The 25292-nt window shown below is 34.4% G+C and overlaps 1 protein-coding gene across 5 annotated transcripts in view; it reads right to left on the reverse strand.

Moving 5' to 3' along the window:
* MAGI2 (membrane associated guanylate kinase, WW and PDZ domain containing 2) overlaps positions 1-25292 on the reverse strand; it is a 1692369-nt gene that overhangs the window by 200638 nt on the left and 1466439 nt on the right. For 3 of the 5 annotated variants that reach the window (XM_074268482.1, XM_074268480.1, XM_074268479.1), the window contains one exon: positions 3216-3307. In XM_074268482.1, coding sequence (XP_074124583.1) covers positions 3216-3307 — 92 coding nt within the window. Of the gene's footprint in view, positions 1-3215; positions 3308-9087; positions 9130-25292 lie in introns of all 5 variants that reach the window. The other 2 variants (XM_074268481.1, XM_074268478.1) reach the window with 1 other exon arrangement.

The raw sequence follows: 25292 nt of genomic DNA on the forward strand, positions 1-25292 counted from the left end.
TTTCTCTTCTGATTTTATTGTACTATTTTTTCTTGTGAATTAAAAAAAAAGTAATATCCAGAGATAGCAGATATTTAATAAATGCTTTAAGTTTTTTGTTTTCAAATACTGTTTTTTTAAAAGGAGGGATGGGATAAAAGTGAAGCTGATGACTTTTGTCTTTTTCTTTCTTATCATTACTTTAACATTTATTGAACACCTCCAACATTTGGGATTCAGTCTATTCTTTTCATACCATCCTCTCCCTAACACAATAAAGTTTTATATCTTTCAGGGTACACGTGAATTAGAGGTCCATCTGAAAATGAACTGAATATAGTTTGGTTATAACCTACAATAGATCTGCTCTTGTTCTTGGAAATAAGGGTGGAAAGTTGGATTCAGAGGACTTTCCTTTATTGATATCTGGTGTGGAAATTGGGACTTCATCCTGTCCACAGCAGATGACTGCAATTTTTTCTTTATACCTAAAGAATTTGTAAAAGTCTCAAGTGCCAAAAGTACTCAGAAAGAACAAATTTATAATGAGTTTCAGAGATCAGTCATGACATACAGATGTCCCAAATTCTTGCCTATTTAATTAATGAATGAATGGTACCTGTATAACATGTACAGAGCATTATGTGTTATTTGGACAGGGTGATAAAGGAGTAAAAGAAAAAAAATTGTCATATATATGTCCCTATAGTTCACAATATAAATGAAGAGTTAAAACATACACATGCAATTACTTGAGAGGCTATAGGAGACTATAAAGAATTAGTGTGTATATATGTGTGTGTATACACACACATACATCTTTGTGTATATATACATATAAATGTATATTACATGTATAAACACTGTAAAGATGTTTTTAAATGCAAATTAATGTCAATTTTATTTTACTTTATTACCTCTTTTCTCCCTGTGCAACATCAGGATAATTTAGGTCATGTAATCTTCTATCCCTAAGTGCAGGGACTAAGAGGTTAACTACTGTCCTGAAAGATCCCTTTTTATAAAATAGCCAGATCATCCTTATCAGATCAGAGGATTTGTTGTTGGAAGACAGTATCAGAATTAAGAAAGGACAGTGAGGGTGGTTTTTGAATGTGACTATCAATCAGTCAAAATTTATTAAGCATCTACTACATGCTGTAACTTAGAAGGCACCAACTGCATTTATATTCTTTTGTTCAGCAGCATAGAAACAAATGACATTAATGTCTGGTTAGCAAGAATAGTTAAAATAAGAAGCTACCATACAACAATGACTTCTCTTCCCTCTTCCTCTAGCAGCTACAACTCAGGGAAGCTCCTCCTTTCATCTGGTAGCAACTTTGCTCCTCCCATCCTTCAGCGTATGTTCCAAAGTACTCTTAGTCTTTGTTTCCCATCAACAAAATTTGTCCTGAAATGTTGATGTGTGAGTATGTCTCACACTCCTTTCTCCATGAATCACTCTTTAAAGTCTCTATTTTGGGAAGGGACTACAAAACATGCTTTAGTTGGGGTCATACCCTGGAACATCCATTAACTACTGTCCTTCTAATCTTAGACTATACTTTTGTTATTATGTTGGCCCCCTTATCCCATTATTGGGTTCCTATTGGGGTGCCTATTTTGGAAAAAAAGATTTTAGGTTGGTCAACCTTCATTTTCTTTACAACTATGCTTCTGACTTTCTGAACTTCATCAGTGCTATACTCCTATGCCAGATACCTTCAACTACACCCCTGACTTTTCAGCTTCCTTTTCCCTCATTAGGTTATAAATCATTAGTGCTGTGTAAATGCAGTACCATGTTTATGCAAACTCTTAAAGTTGTACCTTCTTCAAAAAGTCTTTCCCAGACTTCCTTAATTTTAGTGCCTTCATTCTATTGATTATCCCCAATTTATCTTGTACATATCTTGTTTATATATAATGGTTTGCATGACGTCACCTTCACTTGACTGAACACTCCTTATAGTACCTGGAATATAGTAGGCACTTAAATGTTATCTGACTGACTAAATGCCACACAGTAGTTGCTCAATAAATGTTTCTTGCCTTACCTTGATCTGTACATGTTTAATGAAGTATGGTCTGGCAACAAAATTTTTGTTTTTGATGCTGCTCAGGCTACTCATTTAAGGGACAAGTAAAATACTTGACCATGTCTTGTTTAATTAAAAAAATAAACCTCTCCCATTGCCCAGCATAGTGTTTTGTACATAGTATGGCAAAATTTATTGCTTCAAATTTAATTGGGTCTAGTTCAATTACCAATATAGCGTGGAAGGCTTTTCTTTAGAATCCATGGGCAACAGTCAGAAATGAATTCTCTTAAAAGCTTAGAGGTCAGCCCATTCTATTGTTAGACAATAAAAGTTATTGGCAAGAACATTCTTGAAGATTTGGCTTGGTCAGTTCTTACTATGCACAACATATTTTTAGAAAAAATTTTGTAGTCTACATTTTAATATTCATCCTTAAGCCCAACTTTTCTGACATATTTTATATATGTTTAGAAACATTTGACATCTTAAACTTATTTTCTAATGCATTAATCAATCTTTCCCTCCTTAAGAAATAGCCTCCAGAATGGTGAGAGAAGTACACAGATCTGTGTGCTGCCATGATTAATAGCCAAACAAACAAGTATTTCCTTCAAGTTCCTCAAAATTCAACTCCATCCTCCATTCTCCTTCATCTACTTTTTTCATCTCTACAACTTATTTTAAAAATAATCATGTGGGAGACTGTATGACATTCTGCCTGATTTTAACAACTCTATCCCTTGCTTCACTGGTCAAAATGTAATATGTAATTGAATTTCCAAAAAAAAGTCTGATTGATGCATTTTGTTTTGAAATTACAAATATTTACAGATTAATTTTGATAAATGGCCTTCTTATATACATTCTCCATAATGCTGCTCTAGCCATAGGCTGCTCTCCAAAAATACAGTATTTCCATAAAACCCAAGTACTTGGATGCTGTAAAACAAATAAAAAGTCCAATTCACCTTACTTTTTCTAAGTACAAATTATTCACAATGATTTACTGGAAATGGACATGTTGACATTTTGAAAGATCGATCTTTTCCAATTGACCATAAGATGTTTTTTTTTTTTTACTTGAATTTCTGAAAGTCTATTTTCTTTCAGAGCAGGAAAAGGCATGCTATTCTTCGATATTTACATAGACAATATAGCCATAATGTAGGAAGCCAGGTAGAATCAACTTACGGGTTGTCCAGGTTCATCTCCCCCAAGGATTCTGAAACCAAATCCAGACTCCATCCTCCGAAGGTGAACATCCAACTCTTTATAATCTGGACCTAGTATAAAGAAGATACCATTGAATAATGAATCCTGCCTTCTCTGAAGGCCCCTAGAGAAACTGAACATCTCAATGATTAATTCCATGGATATGATTAATGACAGTGCTGTCAGAGTTGGTGGAGTGCAGAGAGGAAGAAAAAGTATGCTATAGTGACAAAGATTAGCCTTTCCAAAAATGAGGTTAGTCCCCAGAATAGCATTGTCCAGCTAAGGGCACTGATTTATGCTGGACAGTGCTCCTGGCATATACAAAGTGTTCTCATGGGTCCCCTGCCTTAAGGAGATGCAATGTGACATCATATGTTGAGAGATGGGATAATGGGAAGTTGCTAATGACAGTTATCAAAATGTAACATGGATGTATCTGAATCTCTGAGGAGAAACAATATAACTGATGAGGATTCCTCTTTTGAAACTTTTGAAAATGCGAAATAGTTGTACTTAAATTTGTTCTCTATGGAGTTCATGCGGAGTTTTTCCTTCCTGACAATCTTTGATAAAATATGCTTGGGGCTAAATGAACTCTCATCCCCCTAATCCTCTTAAAAATGGAAGATACTAGGAAATGCATTTTAAACTCTATTATCATATTCATAAAATGAATTGATAGTATGACATTTCCCCCTCAATCCCTCCCCCATTCTCTGGCAGCTGAAACAACAGATGTGTGCCTAAAATAAAATTTTACTGGCAAATTTGCTTAAATGGTATTTCTGGTTCTCTTTCACTGACTGTCTCTTCCTTATAACCAGAAAAATGTATTTAGGAAAAAAATAAGAAATTACTTACTTTTAAAAGTGAATATTATTTACAGCTACTTATTTTTCTATTCCTTCTCAGTGGTGAAAAACCATCTAAGAATTTTGGTGTGAATGGCAAGCATCTCCCTTGCTACAAACTAAACAAGTGATTAAGCACTCTATGAACCATAAATTCCTGGATTTAAAGGGATTTTAATAGAACAAGAAGAAATGACAGAATAAAAGGTGTTAGGTTGTTGCCTGCTTATGTGAGAGATTTCTGAGAATTGAAAAATTAGATAGAATTTAAGGGGCAGTATCCTCCTTACTCCTCTTTGCTACTTTTCTTTCTCTTCACTTCCTGAAACCACATGATTAAGTTCCATGAATTAAGGGAAAAAAGGACAGAGAAGGGAGACTTACTGGCTAATGGTTAGGTTAATCTTCTTCAGGTTCTATGATCTATGAGGTTGCAGGGGTAAGGCAAAGTAATTATTTATATGTGGCCTTCCCCTTTACTGAACTCACAGGATGATTCCCATATTCTCCCCAAGCCTACATTACACTATCTCACCAATATATCCACATAATAGATTGTATTTATTTATCACTTTAATAGTTACAAAGTACTGTTCCTCACAACAACCCTGTGAGGTAGGTAGTTGGAACATTACTATTCCTATTTAATAGATGAGGCATCTGGGGCTCAGAGAGCTTAAGTGATTTGTCCAGTATCAGGCAAAGGATTTAAACTTAAACTTCCCTACTCTAGTACCTAGTAGTAAGTCCAGCACAGGATGTGGCCTCCAAAGGCAACAAATCATTTCCCTCTGAAAGGAACATTCATTTACTTGATTGGCTTGTGGGCTTTTTCACCTTGGAGGTAGTAAATGCACAGTAATACATATGATTACACATGATATGGTAGGGTAATCATGAGGACACCACAATGACTACATGTAACACGCTTTGTTAAAATGAAATATGGTGTTTTATGGTGAGTGATATAGTGCTTCCTATCTACAAAAGAACCAATAATTAGTCTTTAAAATAGCCTTCGGAATGGATGCCTTGACAACATAATTTCACATACTTGTGAGGTGACAGGAATTGAGAAACAGAGTGAATTCCATTCCCAAAGTCACTTAGAGAATTAATTGATGGTGAAGTTGAGAAGAGCACCAGATTTTATTGTCTACTTCAGTGGTGGCAAACTCAAATAAAAATGACCCTGTGGACCACACATTGACCTAGACAAACTATAAATTAACATAGTCTGTACTGTATTGTATTTTTATTTATTTTATGAAACATTTTCTTTTTACATTGTAATGCGATTTCAATCACAGGAGAAAGTTTTGTAGGCTATATGCCCAAGGGCCACATGTTTGACACCTCTTCTTCAATTCTAGGAAGTCTCAGTTAAAAAAAAAAGTTTGTTTTGGATCTAATGATATTATAGAATAAATAAGGGAGCAGTGCATGTACTCAGAGGCTAGGAAAACAATACTGTAACTATCTGTGACATAATGGTGAGAGTGTCAAGACAAAAAAAAAATAAGAAAAAAAAGCAAAAAGACAAATTTAACCATGAGTGAAGTTTGACCACAACTTTGTCTTGGATTGGGTCACATTTCCTTTAAAAAATACCATCATCATCATTGCACCATTAGCCTCATCAGAGAGTCAGAGTTGAGACTTTTGAGTAAGGAAACTTTTATTTTTTATTTTATTTTATTTTTATTTTTGCTGAGGCAATTGGGGTTAAGTGACTTGCCCAGGGTCACACAGCTAAGAAGTATTAAGTATCTGAGGCAGAATTTGAACTCAGGTCCTCCTGAGGGACAGCATGCTATCCACTGCACCATCTAGCTGTCCCATAAGGAAACTTTTTATAAGCAACTTTTCTGTAATTTCCATATGGATGGAATGCTAAGTCAGAAATGACATTTTCTAAAAGCATTTTGAGAGCCCATCAATATTATAAGAGTTCCACTGAGACATTGTCTGGAACATTATAAGTGCTTAATAAATGATTGTTCATTAACTCATTGAGAGAATTTTATTTTCTTTATATTTTACTTTTCCAGAAGAACTTCCCACAGACAAATGTCTGTGTGAAGGCAGTGTGAAACTGTGACACTCCTGATCACTGAATTTCTAGTGACAGGCCTGAGAATTCGGAAGACTTAAATTCTCAAGAGTTATTTCTGAATTGTGTGGAGGTAAAGAGAGGAAAGGAGAGGATCTCATCTCAGGAAACTGCTAGGGTACCCAGAGGATAAGGGATTGATAAATGACTCAGCTCTTCTTTTGGGAAAGAAATATGCCAGCACAGAAGAGGAGTAATCCTTTATTTTAGTCAGTTTAATTTTAGTTAGCTCCAAAAGAATATAGTTTTGAACAGGGTAATTATTCTCTTTTCCCACATACAATCCAGCAGCAATTAAGATTGCCTCGAATATTGCTGTAGTCTGCCTTTCCAGATTCCCAGTGTTGGGAAACGGGTATGGCTACTTTGCTATGTCATATTTGTGATGATTATTTTACTTCTTAGAAAAGAAATTACATGTCCATACTTATTGTTGAGGCATATCAACTAAATTCTCTCCTTGGGAAGAGTCTTTTACTCATAACTGAGTGGAGATACATGCTGGTGAGCAAAGAATACTTTTTAGAAGGTGGAGATGCACACCATCTAAGTGTTCTTTTGACTTTTCTTTATTATAAAGATTTGATTTCTTGATTTGATTTTGATTTTTGACTAACTCTCAAGGAACATTTCATGTGCTAAGTGTATTTTCAAAACTATGTTTTGAAAATATATGGCTGTGTTCATGATATTAAGGAAGAGGTTGGGTGACTGAACAAAACTGATTAATTTTGTGAATGAATTCAAGACTCAGAAAGGCAAAGAATGATATTTTTGTGGATTAATTTGGCACATGAGATGCTGCAGTAAACATTTCAATTAAATTTTGGTACTTGAATCCCCTTCCATGTTTTAATTAAAACATAAGTACCAAGCTTTATTATCACAGTTTGGCACAGAACAGTGCATTTATTCAATTTTCCTGCTAAAAATAAGAATTAATTTCCTTGTAGAGGGAACATTTCAGAGAGACAGAACAAGACAAAGATCATGATCAAAGAAAAGAGTTAAACTCATTGGCTTTGAAAACTCCTTTATCTTTGATCTGCACTCTGTATCTATGGATAAAGTACAGTACATTTGAGCCTTGAATTAAAATGTTAGTTTCCATTAGTGTGATCTCATCTTACCAGTTAGATATTTTATGTACCTGAAATGCCACCTTAAAAGAAAATTGCTTTACGCTAATATTTTGCAATATATAATTTGTCAGGCAAGGATATTCAAAGGCTGTTATAAGGCAAGAATCAGCCTCATGGGTCCAACAAACAAAGTGTCATACTTTGTATTCATTCCACTATGCTTACTATGAAAATAGAATACAACAGACAGATAAGTAGATAGACTTCACTCAACTTCAACCTCCATTTTTGTCCCTAAGTATTTCAAGCTGTTAAACTGTTAAAGAGGTAGTAGATATTTTACAATTCACTACAATGAGGTGTTTTTTTTTTTTTTTAATGTTGACAAGTTTTTAAGGGTTATGGACCATTAGGGACATGTACCTTTATGTGTCTAAATTATTAGGCACATAGAGAAGTCAAATAAATTAAGTAGTTAAATACTGATTCCTGACTTCAGTTTTGCGAATGTAATTGTAATATAATTACTGTAATATCATTAGTTTCTGTTACAAATCATTTATATAATTGGATCCATAGCAGTCAATTCTTTTTGATCAGATGTATATGGAAAAATGGCCTAAGACTCAAGCCTTTTCTACTCCCACAAAAACACAGAGTAAAATACATAAATTGGCTTGATATTTGAGGACAAAGTGTGAAAAAGTAGCTTATAAATTACATTTAAATACAGAATGAAATGATTCCTTACACATATAATCCTTATGATGTGTTAGAACAAACAGAGATGAAAAATGAGCTGTCATCATGGTAACATTCTGGATGTGTGTGCTGAAAACATATATACATGAAACTGTTCTTATAAAGAAATATTTTCTGCTTTTTGCCTATCCTTGCTTTTTATTCAATAATGTAACTGGTTCTAAGAATAAAAAGATTTAGCAGTAAATCCTTATTCCTTATGTCTACCTCCACAATATATTATGGCTAAGGAATTTCATCTGATCCACCATCTTCTCTCACCCTGCTTTTTTATTTAGTGATTCAAAGTAGTTGAGATACTGTTTTTAATTAGATTAACTGGGTAAAATTGTAAAATCATTCTTAAATGGAAAGCTATGAAGTGTTATTTGAATTTTTAAAAATTCTTATTATTAGGTGTTTCCTATGCATATCATCAAAATTTTTGCATTGATGTCCTTTGGATATTAGGATTTGAGAAAGGCCTACTAAATATGGGCCCTTTGTGGGAATTTAGGAGGAAATAGCATGAGTAGACATGGATTAGTTGTGATCAGTAACTAGAATATCCAGATTATATCAGATCAAATCAAATCATAGATCCATTTAAGCATCTGGGAATAGACATAGACTTGAATTTGAAGTAACAGTGCTATCTAACAAAGAACTCCATTTTATACTTTAGGTGGGTCTTTTCTACAAATTTCCCAAGAGAAACTTGGATTCCAAAAGTCATTTCTTAAATCAAGCTCTTTAGATTCATTGTAGGAGCTGATCTTTAATTAAAAATGTATTATTATTTTTAAATAAAAGAAACTTAAATATTTCTGTTCCATGCTTCCCCTTTGCTGTGGCATTATTGGACTCATTCATTAGGTTAGTCTTTAGTGTTTAACCCTATATTTTTAAATGTCCAATTAAGGTTGAATCAAAGAGAAATGATCATTGGATTTTGTTAAGTGGATATTACCCAGAGAAATAATGAAAGAAAACATGGTGACTTGAACACAAAAATGGGAGACTTTTTGTCTACAGGACAGTGAATACTGAAGAATACTTGCCAGAGGAATCCATTCGAAAACCGGTCCTTGGTGGCACTTGTTCTGAATAGGAAAATGGGGAATTAAAGTTGTAATTCATTTCTTTGACATTTAAAGATTTAAATTTCCTTTATTTGTATTGTGGGTTAAAACCATGACTACTTTTGATTGTGATTGATAATTTTCATCCCCTCTGCTCACCTCCCCCACCAAGGATATAGGGAAATTGATCTACATTGACAGTTATTTTTCTTTATATATAATATAGGTATTCTTCTAAATGCCTTCAAAACTTGTCATCCCCAGGCCCAAATCACTAAAATTCCTATGCTAAACTGAGGTGGGAAAAAACCCACCTTGTGCAATAATTAAGTAGTCAATTAAACAAAAAAATTAGTTGTATCACTTTATGTAAAGTACTGTACAAATCATATATTTTTTTCCTTAAACATTGGGCCAAACTTCAAAAGAAGGAATCAAATATCAACAAATGTAAAGTCTTACATTTTTTTAAAATTAACTTCACAAATACTCTGAGGCTATGTATTCTAAAACATTTTTTGTGTGTCAGATCCCTTAGAGCCTGTTTGGGGAACCTTTGGCTATAAAAGGCCTCAAAGAATCATTTGCTAAGGCAACTGCAGGTGATGATGACCTGAAAGCTAGCTACAACAATCTCCTACTTCTTGAATTCTATAAGGTGATAATTTTGTATGGCCTACAAATGACATTATAAATATCCAAATGATCCTTAGTAGAAAAAAAAGTTGCCCACCCACCTTAGACTGTCTTATATAGCCTTTCCAGAATAAAAATTTTAATACACAAAATAAAATACATAGGATTACAAAGAGAAATAATTATGTTGAAATGAAATGAATTTTTTTGTTAAGAAACAAATTCACAGACATCAGGTTAAAGACCCTAGTACTGCCTAGTACTATGATTAGAGATATGGTTGACAATTTGTCTGAAAAAAAAAAATCCAGGGCTTTCAGTGGATTGTGAAAAGCAATCAGAGGTATAATACTCTATGTAAGATGTGAGAAAGCTAATCTAAATAATTTAGGCTGTATTATTGGAAAGATATAGTATCAGCCTTGGGAAAATGATCATCCTACCCTAATATTTTATCTTGATGGATTATAGCTTTAAATTGTACATGTCTTCCCATTGTTTTCCCTCTCTTTTCTCTCTCTTTCTTAGCTAACCTGTTTTCATGGTTTCAGTTATCTACTCCATATAGATAACAACTAAATGTATATGTTGAGCTAAAATGTCCTCTTGAATACAGAAATGCCCTATTTCCAGTTACCCACTGGACATCTGCTCTTTAATCTGTACAAGAGAATAAAAAATAAACTCATTGTTTTTTTTTTCCCTAAGCTTAACTTTGCTTTTTCTTTAGATGATTTCTTGTTCGGTCATTTTTTCAGTTATATTCAACTTTTGGTTACCTCATATGGGATTTTCTTGGCAAAAATACTGGAGGGTTTTGCCATTTCCTTCTCCAGCTCACTTTACAGATGAAGAACTGAGGCAAACAGGGTTAAGTGACTTTGTCAGATAGCTGATTAAGTTTTTGAGGCCAGCTTAGAATTCAAGAAGATCTGTTTTTCTTACTTCAGGTCCAGCACTTCATCCACTTTGCCACATACGTGTTCTCTCCTTTTGAGGGTACAATCTAACTAATAATTGCGAACATTTATTTATAGAAAACTAAAGATTGCAAAGCACTTCACACATATTATCTGATTTGACTCTCACAAAAACTTTTTGAAATAAAATGATCCTCATATTACCGATGAAGAAACTAAGTCATGGAAGGTTAAGTGATTATATACTAGGCATATTATAGTCTCAATGAAAAGCAAAAGTAAATATATGTAATAGAGAATCTAAAATATGAAGAATAAATTATTCTTCATTTTAAGCACTCTTTGTGACTGCTTATATGCTGTTGTAAAATATCCAAATGTTTTGTCTGTACTGGTTCAAATATCCTGATACTTCTGAATATAGGGTATCCCAAAAGTTTTAAAGCAATTTTGAAATACCTTCTAGTCATATGTTGGGAAATTAAAGCTGATTAAGTTATCTGTATTGATATAATTTAGTATATAATGTTAATAACCCCCACTTACAAAGGCCTTACATATTATTTTACTTTTAGCATAGTAATCTTGTGAGGTATTATTATTAATATTAAATTGCCTTAGGAAGGTTTTAAAGATCACCTGAAAAGATAAGGTACTAGACACTAAAGTTGCTCACATTAAGTAGTTCTTCCTTAAGTTGAACTGCCAAGCATTCAAGTTCTACTACAGAGTATGTAACTCTGATGGGCTGGCCATGTTGTTCAAATGCCAGATGTATGCTTGCCAAAAAGATTGTTTCATGGAGAACTCACATGAGGAAAATTTTCACATAGTGGTTGGAAAAAAGCTATATAAGAAAACTGAAAGGTTCTAAAAAAATTTGGAATCAATTTTGAGATACGGGAGACTCTGGTACAAGACTACCCAACATGATGGCCACATCAAAGAAGGATATGTACTCTATGAGCAAAGTAGATTTCCAATAGTTCAAAAGAAACATGAGATATGCAAATTTAGAGACATCTCCTCTCCAAATGTTTGTATAAATTATTTGTGTCTAATAGTAAGGACTTCTGAGCTTGTAATTGTCTGATCAACATTGTATCTTGACTCAAGCATAGTAATATTATTTTGATCCTCTTTGAAAATGAAGGACATCAACCAATTTATCATTATTATTATTATTATAATTATTGTAGAAAATGGGGCTGGGAGATGAATGATCTGTCTATAATTGCATAGCTAGTGTCAGAATCTGAATTAGGGCTAGAAATTGCTTTACTTTAATAACCAGAAGAAGCTTGGATAAATTTAAGTGTATAAGCTAAGCTGTGTGTGATGACATACAATTCATGCAAGTCAAATGTAGGACTTTGGAAGTATATCATATCATAAGATTAGATCTGGAAGGGACCAAGTCTAGCACCCACATTTTCAGCCGAGAGAACTTTAAAAATCCAAGTAGATTAAGAAATTTCTTCAAGTTCATAACAATAGTAATCATCAGAAGTAGGATTTGAAAACAGGTCCTCTGACCCCAAAGCCATTGTTCTTTCCACTGTACAATACTGCCTCTCCAAATCAAATATCCTAGGGCAGAGGAAAAATATATATATATTTTTTAAAAATTGTATTTATTTTAAAAGAGATAGATATTGTTGAACAAATTATTAAAAGTAAGGAATATGTGATAACCAGCATGCACATTTCTTAATTGTATCAGGAGTAAGAGTTCCATTAGGCATATTCACCTTTGCCACCCCTACAGAGTCTCTACTAAGGGATGCAATTATTTGCTGATTATATGGAGAATCAAAAAATGAAACTGAACCTTCTTAAATAGGTTCCTTCAATTTTTACCTTGACTTTGAATATTTCCTTAATTTCAGAAAGAGAAATCACAGAATTTCAGAGTTGGAAGAAATTTTAGAATGAATCTAATATATCATTTTAAAGATGGGACCAAAGAACTCAGATATCTTGCCAAAGATGACTAAACTACTAAGGGAACTTCTCCTTAGTGAAAAATGTACTTGTATACACTGCAAAGAAAATTCTCACACATTCTTTAAAAATATTTTTCTTCTCTGACCATTATATCTCAGTATTCACATCCATTTTGTGCTCAATATATCTAAAATTGAAGTTTTCTTCCTTATTGAGTTGTCTGTTCTATTGCTTTATTACTATTACTATTGATAGCTGTACCTTTCTTCTACAATATTACAATCTCTCTATTGCTTTCAAATCTCTGTTTTTCTATTCTTGATGATATAGAGGAAAAGTGTATAGGTAACTAGATTGGGTCTTGACTTTAAAATGGTAAAAAGCAGCAACATTGAAAAGAAGGAAGTGCAGAATCTATTAATCTGCATCTACCCATGGCCTAGAAATCATCTAGAAGATAGAAGATTGAGTTGAAATCAATTTGAAACAAATGTATTAGGAAAAGTATCAGAAACTGTCTAAGCCAGGATGGTCTCTTTTCTTATCAAACTATTAAAACAAACAAACACACACAAACATCACAAATTGAACATTAGAAATTCAAGAAAAAAATTACGTCAGCAAATAGCTATATCACCATGTAACGAGCTGTCGTCTCTAGAAGCTGCCGGATTACTCTCTGGGAAGAGATCTGCTGTGTCTACTCAAATCTCTCAGACAGATTCTTCTTCCTGTAGTGAACCGTTGTCTCCAGGCAGTTGCTGTTAACTCTTGTCCTTAGAAGTGACTTCCCTTCCTGCAGAGAGCCCCGTCAAGCCAGATGTAATGCAAAGTCTTTCTTCTTGAATCCTGGCTCTGAATCTCCTCCAGCTCTTATCCTTCTCCAGGCCGATCTCCTCTCTGCGCCCAGTGCTGTCTCTTTTTATCCTCCCAGAGAATGGGCGTGGGATAATGCAAGGGCTTCTGGGAAGAACCACCCCAGCCAATGAGCTTGCCCCCTCTATCAAGTCAACCTGAGTTCTCACCTTGTAATTGTCCAGAAAACCTGAATTCTCACCTTGTCACCATCCAGACAACCTGAGTTCTCACTTAGTAATCCTAACATCTCCCCCTTTCTTTTGATTTAGAACATAGGACAGTCATGACCTTGAAACATAAATCCATCAATATGGGAAGTATTACAGATAATTACATGAATTACATAAGCACATAGTAACATAGTAACATAACACATGCTAGAAGTATATAACATAATCATAAATTGAAAATTTATAAATGTCCATAAGTCCATTGTCCATTAGTCTCATCTTGTGTGAGGAAGTCCAATGATTCCTGCTGGTTTTTAAAGTTCTTTAACAGTCTTCTTATTATCCATGCTCTTTCAGTGTCAAATGTTTCTTAGATCTTCTCCTTTATTTTGAGGCCTTTCTCTTTTTCTGTCTTTCTCTGATGGACAAGGCGAATATGACTTGTTGGCACCCATCTGATTCCTTCTCCTGCTGAAGAAATACAAGCAAACCCTCTCTCCCAGGCAGTTAACCTATCTAATTACCTTCTATTTACCACTTTCTAAATCTCTTCTCATCATCTGGCAATTACATCGGAATTGTTTGCACTGGACACAGCCCTGTTGGTTTAAAAGGCCTGTATTCTGCCCAAGTGTAATCCATTTTTGCAATCTGATTGCCTTTTGGCTGACTGATTGGGTAATCCCTTTCTGCCATGTGATTGCTTTTCTGCTGGTTGATTAAATCAGAGTCCTGGCCTTCTAAAGATTCTTTGGGTGTAACATCAGCTGCCATCATGCCCCAAGTCTTTTTTGCCTGGGGCCCTGGACCTGGGCCCCTCATCCCATTTCCCTGAATTATTCTACACTCTGATGCCCAATGGAGTCCTCTGTTGCATTTTGGACATGGGGTTTTAGGTCTTCTTTCACCCTGTCTTCTCACTGTATCTCCATACCTACACTGAGCTCTTAGATGCCCAATTTTTCCACATTGAAAACATCGCCGAGTTTCTCTAGAAGGCCCTTGCCAGGAGGGACCCTGTCTTTCCACGTTCATCATTGTCCGGGTGTAAAAAGCATTGTTCCCACTGTAGCACAGCGTCTTATGATCTCCTCTAAAGGAGCATCTTTGTCTAATCCCCATATAATTCTTTTGCAAATCTCATTGGCATTTTCCTTAGCCAGATGTCTGGTCATTATTTCTGTAGCTGAATTTTCTCCAATAGTTCTTTTGACAGCAGTTTGCAAACGTCCCACAAAATCTGCAAAAGGTTCATTGGGACCTTGCTGTATTTTAGTGAAAGCCTCTCCCCGATCTTTCTGTCCAGGGAGGACACCCCAAGCTTTTATTGCAGCCTTAGCAATTTGTTCATATATTGTCATGGTATAATGAATCTGTTCTGAATTCTCTCCATACTGACCTTCACCAGCTAAGTGCTCAAAAGTGAATTGTGTGTTAACTCCTATTTCCAAATTGCATCTGACTTGAATTTTACATAACTCATGAAATTCCGCAAGCCATAATAAATTTTCTCCAGGTTCCAGACATGTCCTTGCTATGGATTTCCAATCATTCGGGGTTAGGACTTCATAAGACAAACCATCTAGTAACATTTTGACATAAGCTGATGTAGCCCCATAAAGGGTACAACCTTTTTTCAAATCCTTAATTTTATTCAAATCTAAAGGTGCATATCTTCTCCTTTTTTTACCTACAGAGTCAGTATTTTCAATCACAGGATATGCATGTATAAAATCACTTATATCCTGTCCTTCTCTCTTAGCTTTAACCAATGCTTTTTCTAATCTTGTCATAGGCTTAGGCTTCTTCACAGGCAATTCTGTTTGTGTTTCTGCCTCTTCCCCTCTTTCTTCCTCCATCTCTGAAGGTGGGGTTGATGTGGGCCTGTCAATAATCTGTTCTCTAGGCAGGGTTGAAGCTTCTTCAAGAGAATCATACCATAGATCCAGATCTCAGTCTCTCTGACCCAGAACCGTGAGTAACAAGGAAACTTTGTTAAAGATTAAGTGAGCGTGCTAATAGATAAATAAGGAACTTGTTAAGGGCTAAACCAGGAATCTCTTATAGTGAAATGGGGCAAACACCTTCTGTTCAAGGAAAATGTTTAGAGAGCATCATCAAGGTTATGAAAAGCCAAGGCTTGATTATAATTTTAGAGGAGATTACTGAACTTTTAAGAACTGTGAAGGTCATATGTCCTTCTTTTTCTCTGGAAGAAGAATTGGACTAGAGTTCACTTCCATTTCCATATCTGTAGTCTGTAACGAGCTGTCGTCTCTAGAAGCTGCCGGATCACTCTCTGGGAAGAGATCTGCTGTGTCTACTCAAATCTCTCAGACAGATTCTTCTTCCTGTAGTGAACCGTTGTCTCCAGGCAGTTGCTGTTAACTCTTGTCCTTAGAAGTGACTTCCCTTCCTGCAGAGAGCCCCGTCAAGCCAGATGTAATGCAAAGTCTTTCTTCTTGAATCCTGGCTCTGAATCTCCTCCAGCTCTTATCCTTCTCCAGGCCGATCTCCTCTCTGCGCCCAGTGCTGTCTCTTTTTATCCTCCCAGAGAATGGGCGTGGGATAATGCAAGGGCTTCTGGGAAGAACCACCCCAGCCAATGAGCTTGCCCCCTCTATCAAGTCAACCTGAGTTCTCACCTTGTAATTGTCCAGAAAACCTGAATTCTCACCTTGTCACCATCCAGACAACCTGAGTTCTCACTTAGTAATCCTAACATCGATGGATTTTTTTGAGCCAGTAGCTTTAATATTCAATTCTGATTGACTATATTGTCTACCACACTTTTCAGAATTAAGATTTTAGGATTTCTTATTAGTCATATCAGATCTGTTATTATGATCATTTAATAAGAAATACTTGCCTCTCCAATATCCAATGTTATATTACAAAGAAAATTTTAAGATAACATTCAAGAAAGGATTTCAAAAGATGATACTTATAATAAAATTATCAAAAGCATAGGACCATTGTGTAAGACAAAAGTCTTGTCAAATGATTTTCCCCAAATCATCACTGTTTAAAAATTTTCCATTGACATAGCCAGGGAGCCAGAGAGAAATTTAATAGGGGTTTTTTTGGTAAACCCTTTTTAATGGGCCTTTGAGGAAATATTGACACAATCCTGACAGAAGTGGCACTATTGCAAGAGTGGCAGATGGAAAATAAAATGGAACACAAAGATCCCCATGAATTAGGCGCTTCACTCCCTCAAGCTTGCTATTTTGATAGTGTTAAGGGATCACTGAATAAACTGACACAATTATTAAAAAAAAGATTATTGGGTCAAAGAGCAAAACATCATAGAAAAAAGCCTTCCACCTTAGCTTTTCAGTTACTTAAAAGTAGCCTAAAGCTAGTCTGTATAAATAGGGACTACATTACTCCTTCAAAGAAGGACCACAAGGCATGACTGAACAGTTCAACTCTGTTCAAAAATAAAAATGAAATACGAGTCTCCTGATGGTGATCATAAAGAATAACAATGTCTATATGTGTGCAGAATGTCCTTCTCCCACAGAGGAATATCTGCTCTGAACATGCAATTCCCACTTATCAAGGGCAGAACGATAATCAGTGTCAGATAATCCATCTCTTCTCTGCCATTTTCACCTAGTTAGCCTGCAAAATTGTTACTTTAAAAGCCTCATATTTTTTAGCTTGACTACTTAGAATTGCAAGTTGAAAAAAAAATTCATTCCTTCATTTTCTTTCTATTCCTTCCTTTCATTTCCTAAGAAACAAAAAGTTAAGTTTGTTTCAGTGGAGGTGACCTGATCATTGCTCAAAAGCTTCTATTATTTGTAAAATTGGCAATTCATATTAACATGACTACAGTAATATTTAGAAACTCTCTCAAATTCAAAAGTAGTTTTTATCCTGAGTGCGGTAGCACAAATACTTTGGGTTTTCCTCTAACCTAACCAACAAAATGCTTTTGATAAGATCAATAACTCTTTCAATCAGGGAATAACTTAAATCTCTGCTCCTCATATTATTCACAGATAATAATATTTTCCCACTGTATAATTTCAGAAGCATTGATTTTATAACCATGAATATAATCATTAAAATACAACTGTAAGCTGAGTTAAATTATTAAAAGGTGTATGGAAAATATGATGTGTACTATAAGATATTTAACATCTTCTTTACAGCTTTCCCAGAACCGTACTTAAAGTAATGGTAGCTTCTTTTTTGCTTATTTTAAAAGAATATGCCTGCGATATAATCAAAATGTTATCAGAGTCTTGACCAGCTCTATCTACTTACTTATAGAAACCCAACAATTTATTTTTTAGGTTAAATGTACTTTAAACAATGAGAATATATGTGCGAAGCTTAAGTGCATCCACTATTCTCTTTTGGTAACAGATCATATTTTCAAAATGACTCATATGCAATATATTAAATTGCTTTAGTTGGAAAGCAATTTTCTCATAAATCAATTTTGGTTTACAGCTATGATTTCACTCTACCATCAGAAAATTCTTTCTACTAATGCATATCAGGCACTATCCCTGATAGTTTTACAAGCCAGCCTGAGGTTTTGGGAAGTTGAGTTACTTGACTTGGGATATCCAGCATGGGCTCTTTTTTCAGAGGCAAGATAAGACTTAGGTTAACCTTACTCTGAAGCCATTCAACTTCCATTCATTAAATTATGCTGCCTGTCATTATCGTAAATCAAAGTGGAATCTGCCTTTGAAATAGGAGGTCAAATGAGATTTGGGGAAGGTCAATCTTAGTTCCTAGGCAGTAACAGGAGAACAGAACTAGGCTGAAGAAGGAATCAGATAGTGCAGACTAAAAGTAATGGCATCCTATAAGAAAATCTGGACTAGTATTGTGCTGTAACATCATGGAATTAAGGGAGCAGATGCTTGAGGATCAGATCAATCAAATATTCAGTGAACATCCATTAAGCTCTTACTATGTGCCAGGTACTGTGAGGATACCAAACAGGCAAAAGATGGTCCTGCCTTCAATGAACTTCCATTGATAACAAACCTCTTCTACTTCCTAGCAAAAGGCAGCTTTTCTCCTGGCATGGGTGTCTGGGAATGCAAGCTTTTGTTCTGTATTTGTGGAATTCAATTTAGATCTTATTTACGTACTATGAAATCTCAATGACAAGCCTACATGCTGAGCTCTGCATTTCTATGCCGCTCAAAGCTTGGACAAAAGATGAGGCTAAGAGAGAGAACTTTTTTTTTTTTTTTTTTTTTTACTTTTAGGAGAAAAGAAAAGTTTGATCAACTGGAGCTTATTTAGGGTTTTAGAGCTAATAGAACAAAACAGGAGAATATGATAAGACTTAGAGACCTAGCACAGAAATTTAGAATTTAGCTGATCATAAATAAATGATGACCCAATGAGAATGTTATTCTGTGATCCAGCAGGAAGGAATGGGTGGATGAGATCACTAATTTTGTTAACCCTAAGGGCTATATTTAAAAGAAAGGCCTTTTCCCTTTGATGGAAGAGAAAGCTAAAAGAAAGTCATGTTTACAGAGAAGAGTAAGTTTCTGTGACCTCAGAGCTCACTGGCAGATTTGTTTACCTTGCTCAGAATTGGTAAGCAATAATGTTTACTCCTGCTTACAACAAGATAATTTAAGCCAGTCAGGAAAGCTAGCAATAGTGTTCTTGAGAGACAGGGAGAAGAGGAGGCAAATGTATAAGAGGAACATGAGGATTATTTCTTAGATCACTTGAAAAATGAGTCAGAAAAAAGCCCCTTTTATGTTACTTTATTATGAATGACAATATACAAGACAAAAGCCCTTAGCATTGATATGTACTAGCAATTAGCATTTTAAAGTCACTAAATGATTTTGGTTTTCCTTTCAACAACTCTGTGAAAACTGTGATTATTAAAACTTAAAAGCATTCTAGTTCAAGTTAGTGTGCCATCCAATTTGGTATTCTATCATTAAGGATTACTCAGAATGACATCATCCCCAAAAGATTAGAGAAGTATAAAGACATCAGTAGATGCTCTCCTCAAGGTCTATCCATCTATCATACATGAATGTATACAAAATCTTCCTGAACCTACTTATAATTTCAGCCTCTAAGACTTCTTGGTGATAACTTAACCAAAGAATAAATGGAACCATAGATGTTAAGGGGACATAGTAGACAGAAAGCCTCACGATTCTATGTCCTCAATTTTAATCCCAGATAATGAAAGAACATTAAGGGTTTTTGTTTGTTTTGTTTTGTTTTAGTGATATGCCTCTATTAGTCAAACTCCATTTATAGTTGACTCAAATATTCTGGTGACGTTGGCAACATATTTGTTGTATTCCATCTATTAGTCAGTATGGGGTCATAGGATAACCTTGAAACTTGCTCAATAACAAATGAAAATGTAGGAGACTTTTTTTTTTTAAAGAATAAAAACCTAAATGCTATTTTCCATCTTAAGGACAGCCTTCTCCATTTGCTTAGTAATATTTTGGAATTCTTCTTATCACTGTAGAATTTGTTTCTGAAGGTTAATATTTTCTAATTGTTGGAAATGCCATACTGCAGACTTTTCTGAAGAAAATGCAGTGGCATTTCTGTTGTAAAGAGGCCGCACCATAAGGCACATTACGCCGTACAGATGCCTGACACTTTTATAACCCTATATTTGACAGATGTCTTATTGCAGAGAGCCATGGGCATGCTGTACCTCATAAATTCTTTATTTATAACAATCAGGGCTCAATGTGAAGAGAAAAAAGTTTGGGCAACTCTAGTCATCATTCAACCAGAATGATTTAATCAGAACCAGGAGAAAAGAGTAAGAAAATTTTAAGAAAAGACTTATTATTATTATTTTTTTTTGCTTTCATATCTATTGTGCTGCTGTCCCCAGCTTCTGATTTCATAGGTACAATAGCAGACATGAACGAATAATGCTTTCATATGGTAGGCCAGAAATAATAATCTTAAACTGAATTTACTGAGTTTAGAGAGAGGTCTTAAAAAAAAAAAAAAGAAAAAAAGAATTGTCCTGGAAAAAGATTTAATTGCTAAGGTCACTGCTTTGATATCTCTAGAGGGAGAAGTTTTTCACTCTGATAAAAAGAATGTCTTCAGCTTTCCTATCAGAAGACTATGTTATTGCCTAACAATTTAGAAAAATGAGGGTTGATTGATAGCCTTCCCTCTGAGTATTGTAAGTATAATCTTTCCTAACTCAGAAGACTTTTGTATGCATAGTAAAAATGTATATGTACATATATTGTGTATGTATGTATATGTATATATTATATCCCTTTCAAATCCATTATTATATAACGTGATACTTTACTTACTCTCTGTGTATTATATTGGTGTATTATAATGCATTACACTTTGTTCTTTCTGGATATTTTGTGCTTTAGATTTGCATCTACAACTAATAGGGATGTCAATGGAGGTTTAGAATACTAACCAAGGCCCTCACTACCAAATTAGGGGTGGAGCTTAAGTATTTCAGGTATATAATTATATCTGAGCCTCTCAGTGGTACAGCAGACAGTTCTGGGCTTGGAGTCAAGAATTCAAATTTGGCTTCAGAAACTTAGTAGCTGTGTGATTTTGAGCCTGTTATTTAATCTCTGTTTGCTTCAGTTTTCTCATTTGTTTTCACAAAGAGAGATTAATAATAGCTCCTAACTCAGAAGACTTTTGTATGTATAATAAAAATGTATATGTACATATATTGTATATGTATGTACATGTATGTATTATGCATGGATTTGGGTGACAGGTGGTTCAGTTGATTGCATACCAGGCCTGGAGACAAGAAGACTTGAGTTCAAATGTGCCTTAAGACATTGCTATATAACTTAACCTGTTTGCCTTACTCTACTAGAGAAGGAAATGTCAAACTACTCCTATATTTTTGCCAAGAAACCTCAATAGGATCACAAAGAGTTGTATACAACTGAAAGACTGAACAACAAGAATGTATGTTATGTGTGTGTGTGTGTATGTGTGTGTATATATGTATATATATGCATATATATATTTGTAAACCTTGTAGTATTATATAAATGTTAGATAGTATTATATGCTTTAGACAGTCACACTTCAGGAAAAGATTTCATTTTTCCAACTAAGTTCACTGTAAGAAGACATTTACCTAAAAATGTGACTATAAATATTACTATATTTATTAAGTAATCATGTGTATGTAATAGTAATGTAACATGCAAGTGATATATAAATTTCCATGCATTTTAGGTCTATATAAAAATAATCAAATGCATGTTTATATGAAAATTACATAAAATATTTCCACAACATATTATAAAATTCAGTTACTTTCTTCTTAAGCCCATTAAAATCTCTACCTCATCATGTTTAGGAATTGACTATGGGATTGTGTGATTTACTGGATTATATCCAGTGGAGTAGTTACTCCATGGAGTAATTTTATTAAATTTGTTTTTGGCTAGAGCAGTTTTCGAAAATGTCCACTAAGTTGTAGGGAAGTGTCCAAACTGGTGAAATCACAGTTCATGAGAAGCAATAAAGTAATAAAGGCTAAATTAGGCAGTCTTCATAAAATGTATTATTGCTATACCCAAGTTGATAAATTCTGGATATTTTTAGGTTGATGCTGCTTCACTGATCCACTGCCCTAAACACACCAGAATTCATATCCTTCTGGTCCGAGACCCACAATGCTCATTCTGGTTATTGTCTCATCATGCATGTTACTCTCCTAACTTCCTCCTACCTTTTGCTTTTGATTACTATAAAAATAACCAAAAATATTATTATTCCTGCAAAGGATTTGACAATTAATCACCTTATAATTCCATTCAGAAATTCTGTGAATTCTGTGACCAAAACAGCCTTTCTTGGTCACCTAATATGTGTTATCTTTCCCTATTAGAATATAAGCTTCTTGAGGACAGGTAAAATATACTGCTTTTTATACTTGTATTCCCAAGTCCTTAGTATAATGTCTGGCATGTAGTCAACATTAATAAATGCTTTTAGAATTTTCATTTCTTTCTTTCAAGGTATCCCTTATCCATATGTTAATATTATATAGAACTTAATGACAAATGTAGCCACCGAGATATCTTTGCTTAATAATTACAAGTATCAAGAGAGGCATAAATAGGAGATATGCTTAGGCAAGTGGTTACAATGTCATGGAGAACACACTGCAAAAATTTCAAGTGGAAGAAGTATCCCTTATAGGTAGTAAAGTTCTCCAAATGACTTTATTCAGAAATGATTTGAACTGATAATATTGATCTCAGAGATATAGTGTCTTCTCTAAAATCAACATTCATTCTGAAGCTATCCTACCCAAGAGTAGATGTCTACAAAAGTAGAAGAAACACATTCACCATAACATTTGACTAATGCTCTTTTTAACAGTTTGTGCTAACTTGGACTGTAGCTGAAATTTTAAAGTTGTAAATATATCAAATGTACAAAATTATTAATGAAACATCAAGGTTTCAGGAAGAAATTAATAAACGTGATGACAATACTGAAACATTTTATAATGTATAATTGTCAATTTTTAAAGTTTTCTACAAATGACAATAATTCACACACACATATATATATACACACTAAATATGAGTTGTCATTTGTAGAAAATTAGACAACTATAAATACATACATATATGTGTGTATGTATATATAGAATGTAAAATAATATCCAAAGCAAGGGAAAATAGTGGAAATATGGATCTAATGATATTTCTACTATATCATTACCTCCATTTTATATATGGGGAGAATTAAGTGACCTGTCCAAAGTTGCAAAATTTGTCGGAGAGGCACAATTCCCTGCCAATTCTTCTGACTCAAAGTCCATCATTCTATTTAGAACATCTCTATGTTACTATATTATAGAATCACAGAATCTGCTTTAGAAGGCCCTTAAAAGGAACAGAGTCCAACTGAGGTGGGAGAAGTATTCTTTCAATGATACACTTTACAAATGGTAATCCAAAATGTTCTTGGAGAGCAACAGTGATGAGGCATCCAATGTCTTCCAAAAGTTGCCTGTTCAACTTTTGGGCAGTTCAAAGGTTTAGGAGATTTGGTTTATAATAAATCTAAAAATTTTACTTTATACAACCATTCACTGGCTCTAATCCTTCCCTCTGGAAGTACCTTCCCCTGCCTCCCAAAGAAACTTCATCCTTTTGCTAAATGTCAGCTTTTCAAATACCTTAAAGATGATATTCACAATCCTACTAAGCTTTCTTTTCTTTAGGTGAAAATCCATACATGCTTAACTGAAGCACATTTTATTTGGCTTGTAGTATCCTACATACACCATATCACCTAAGACTCAACAGTATATGAAAATGTGACCTAACTATGATAGATTCCAGTGGGACTATTAACCCCTGCTTTCCTAGTCCTGGGCAGTATAATTCTACAAATGCAGCCAAAGATTCTGTTAGTTTTTTTTTTTTTTTGGCTGCCATGTAATATTCTTAACTCATAACAATCTCAAAAGGTATTGAAAATGCACAGACTTTCTGCACATGAACCACTCCCCCCTTCCTACCTAATTCTCTAATTCTACACTTGTTTTTTAAAATAACATTTTCCCTAATTGCATGCAAAACCAATTTTAAACATTTGACTTTTTAAAATCAGAGTTTCAAATTATTTCTCTCCCTCCCTGCTGTCTCCCTTTCCTGAAATGGCAAGCAACATGATATAGATTATACATGTGCAATCATGCAAAACATATTTACCATCTAATCCTACACTTGTGGTATTAATTTTTAAAAACTAAAATTATTTTTAAATGGTCTCTTCCATCTTTAAATCAATGATCTAGAATGTTGTGCACAATTCTGGGTACCCTGATGTAAGAAAGATGCTTATAACCTGGTAAAGTATAGAGAAGGGGAGAAATCAAAATTTTAAAGGATCTTGAGTCCACATCATAGGAGAGTCAGGTGAAAGACATAGGAATCTCAAATTGGAGAAGAGAAAATGATGGTGAGAGGAGGGTTAATTTGACTTTTGTCTTCGAGTATTTTAAGGATTTTCATCCCAAGTAAGGATTAGGCTTGGTTCTGTCCAATTCCAATAATGAGGATTGTCAAGGGAAGAAGGGTATGAAATTGCAAAGAAGCTGTTTAAGCTGAATACCAGCAAAAAAATGCTAACAACGAAGGCTTTCCAAAAGTGGAATAAGCTGTGTTAAGAAGAGATAGCTTTCCCCTTCTTGGACATCTTCAAGCAGAAGCTGCATGACTACTTTGTGGGGCTGTTATAGTAGAGATTTCTTTCATGAACAGGATGCTTTAGATTTCTCCTGAGGTCCCTTCCAATTCGCAAATTCTCTGGTTGTATGTTTGTGATCATTTATGACATAACATTTATTCTAATTAAATTTTACCTTCTTAGAGTTAGACAAGGTTTTTAGTTTGTCAATATATTTTTGGATCATAACTATTATCTCACATAATAGCTATCCCTTTTAACTTTTTGTCATCTGCAAATAGAATGAATACACCATCTGTGCCTTCATTCAAGTCACTGATAAAAAATGTTGGCGAGCATAGGGCAAGAACAATATTACCTAGTTAATGGATTGTTTCATCTATGTATGTCTAGACAATCTACTTCTTAATTTTTTTTTTTTTTGCAAAAGTACTTTTATACCTAT

The sequence above is a fragment of the Sminthopsis crassicaudata genome, chromosome 5, assembly GCF_048593235.1.
Source record: "Sminthopsis crassicaudata isolate SCR6 chromosome 5, ASM4859323v1, whole genome shotgun sequence".
In the NCBI taxonomy this organism is placed as follows: Eukaryota; Metazoa; Chordata; class Mammalia; order Dasyuromorphia; family Dasyuridae; genus Sminthopsis; species Sminthopsis crassicaudata.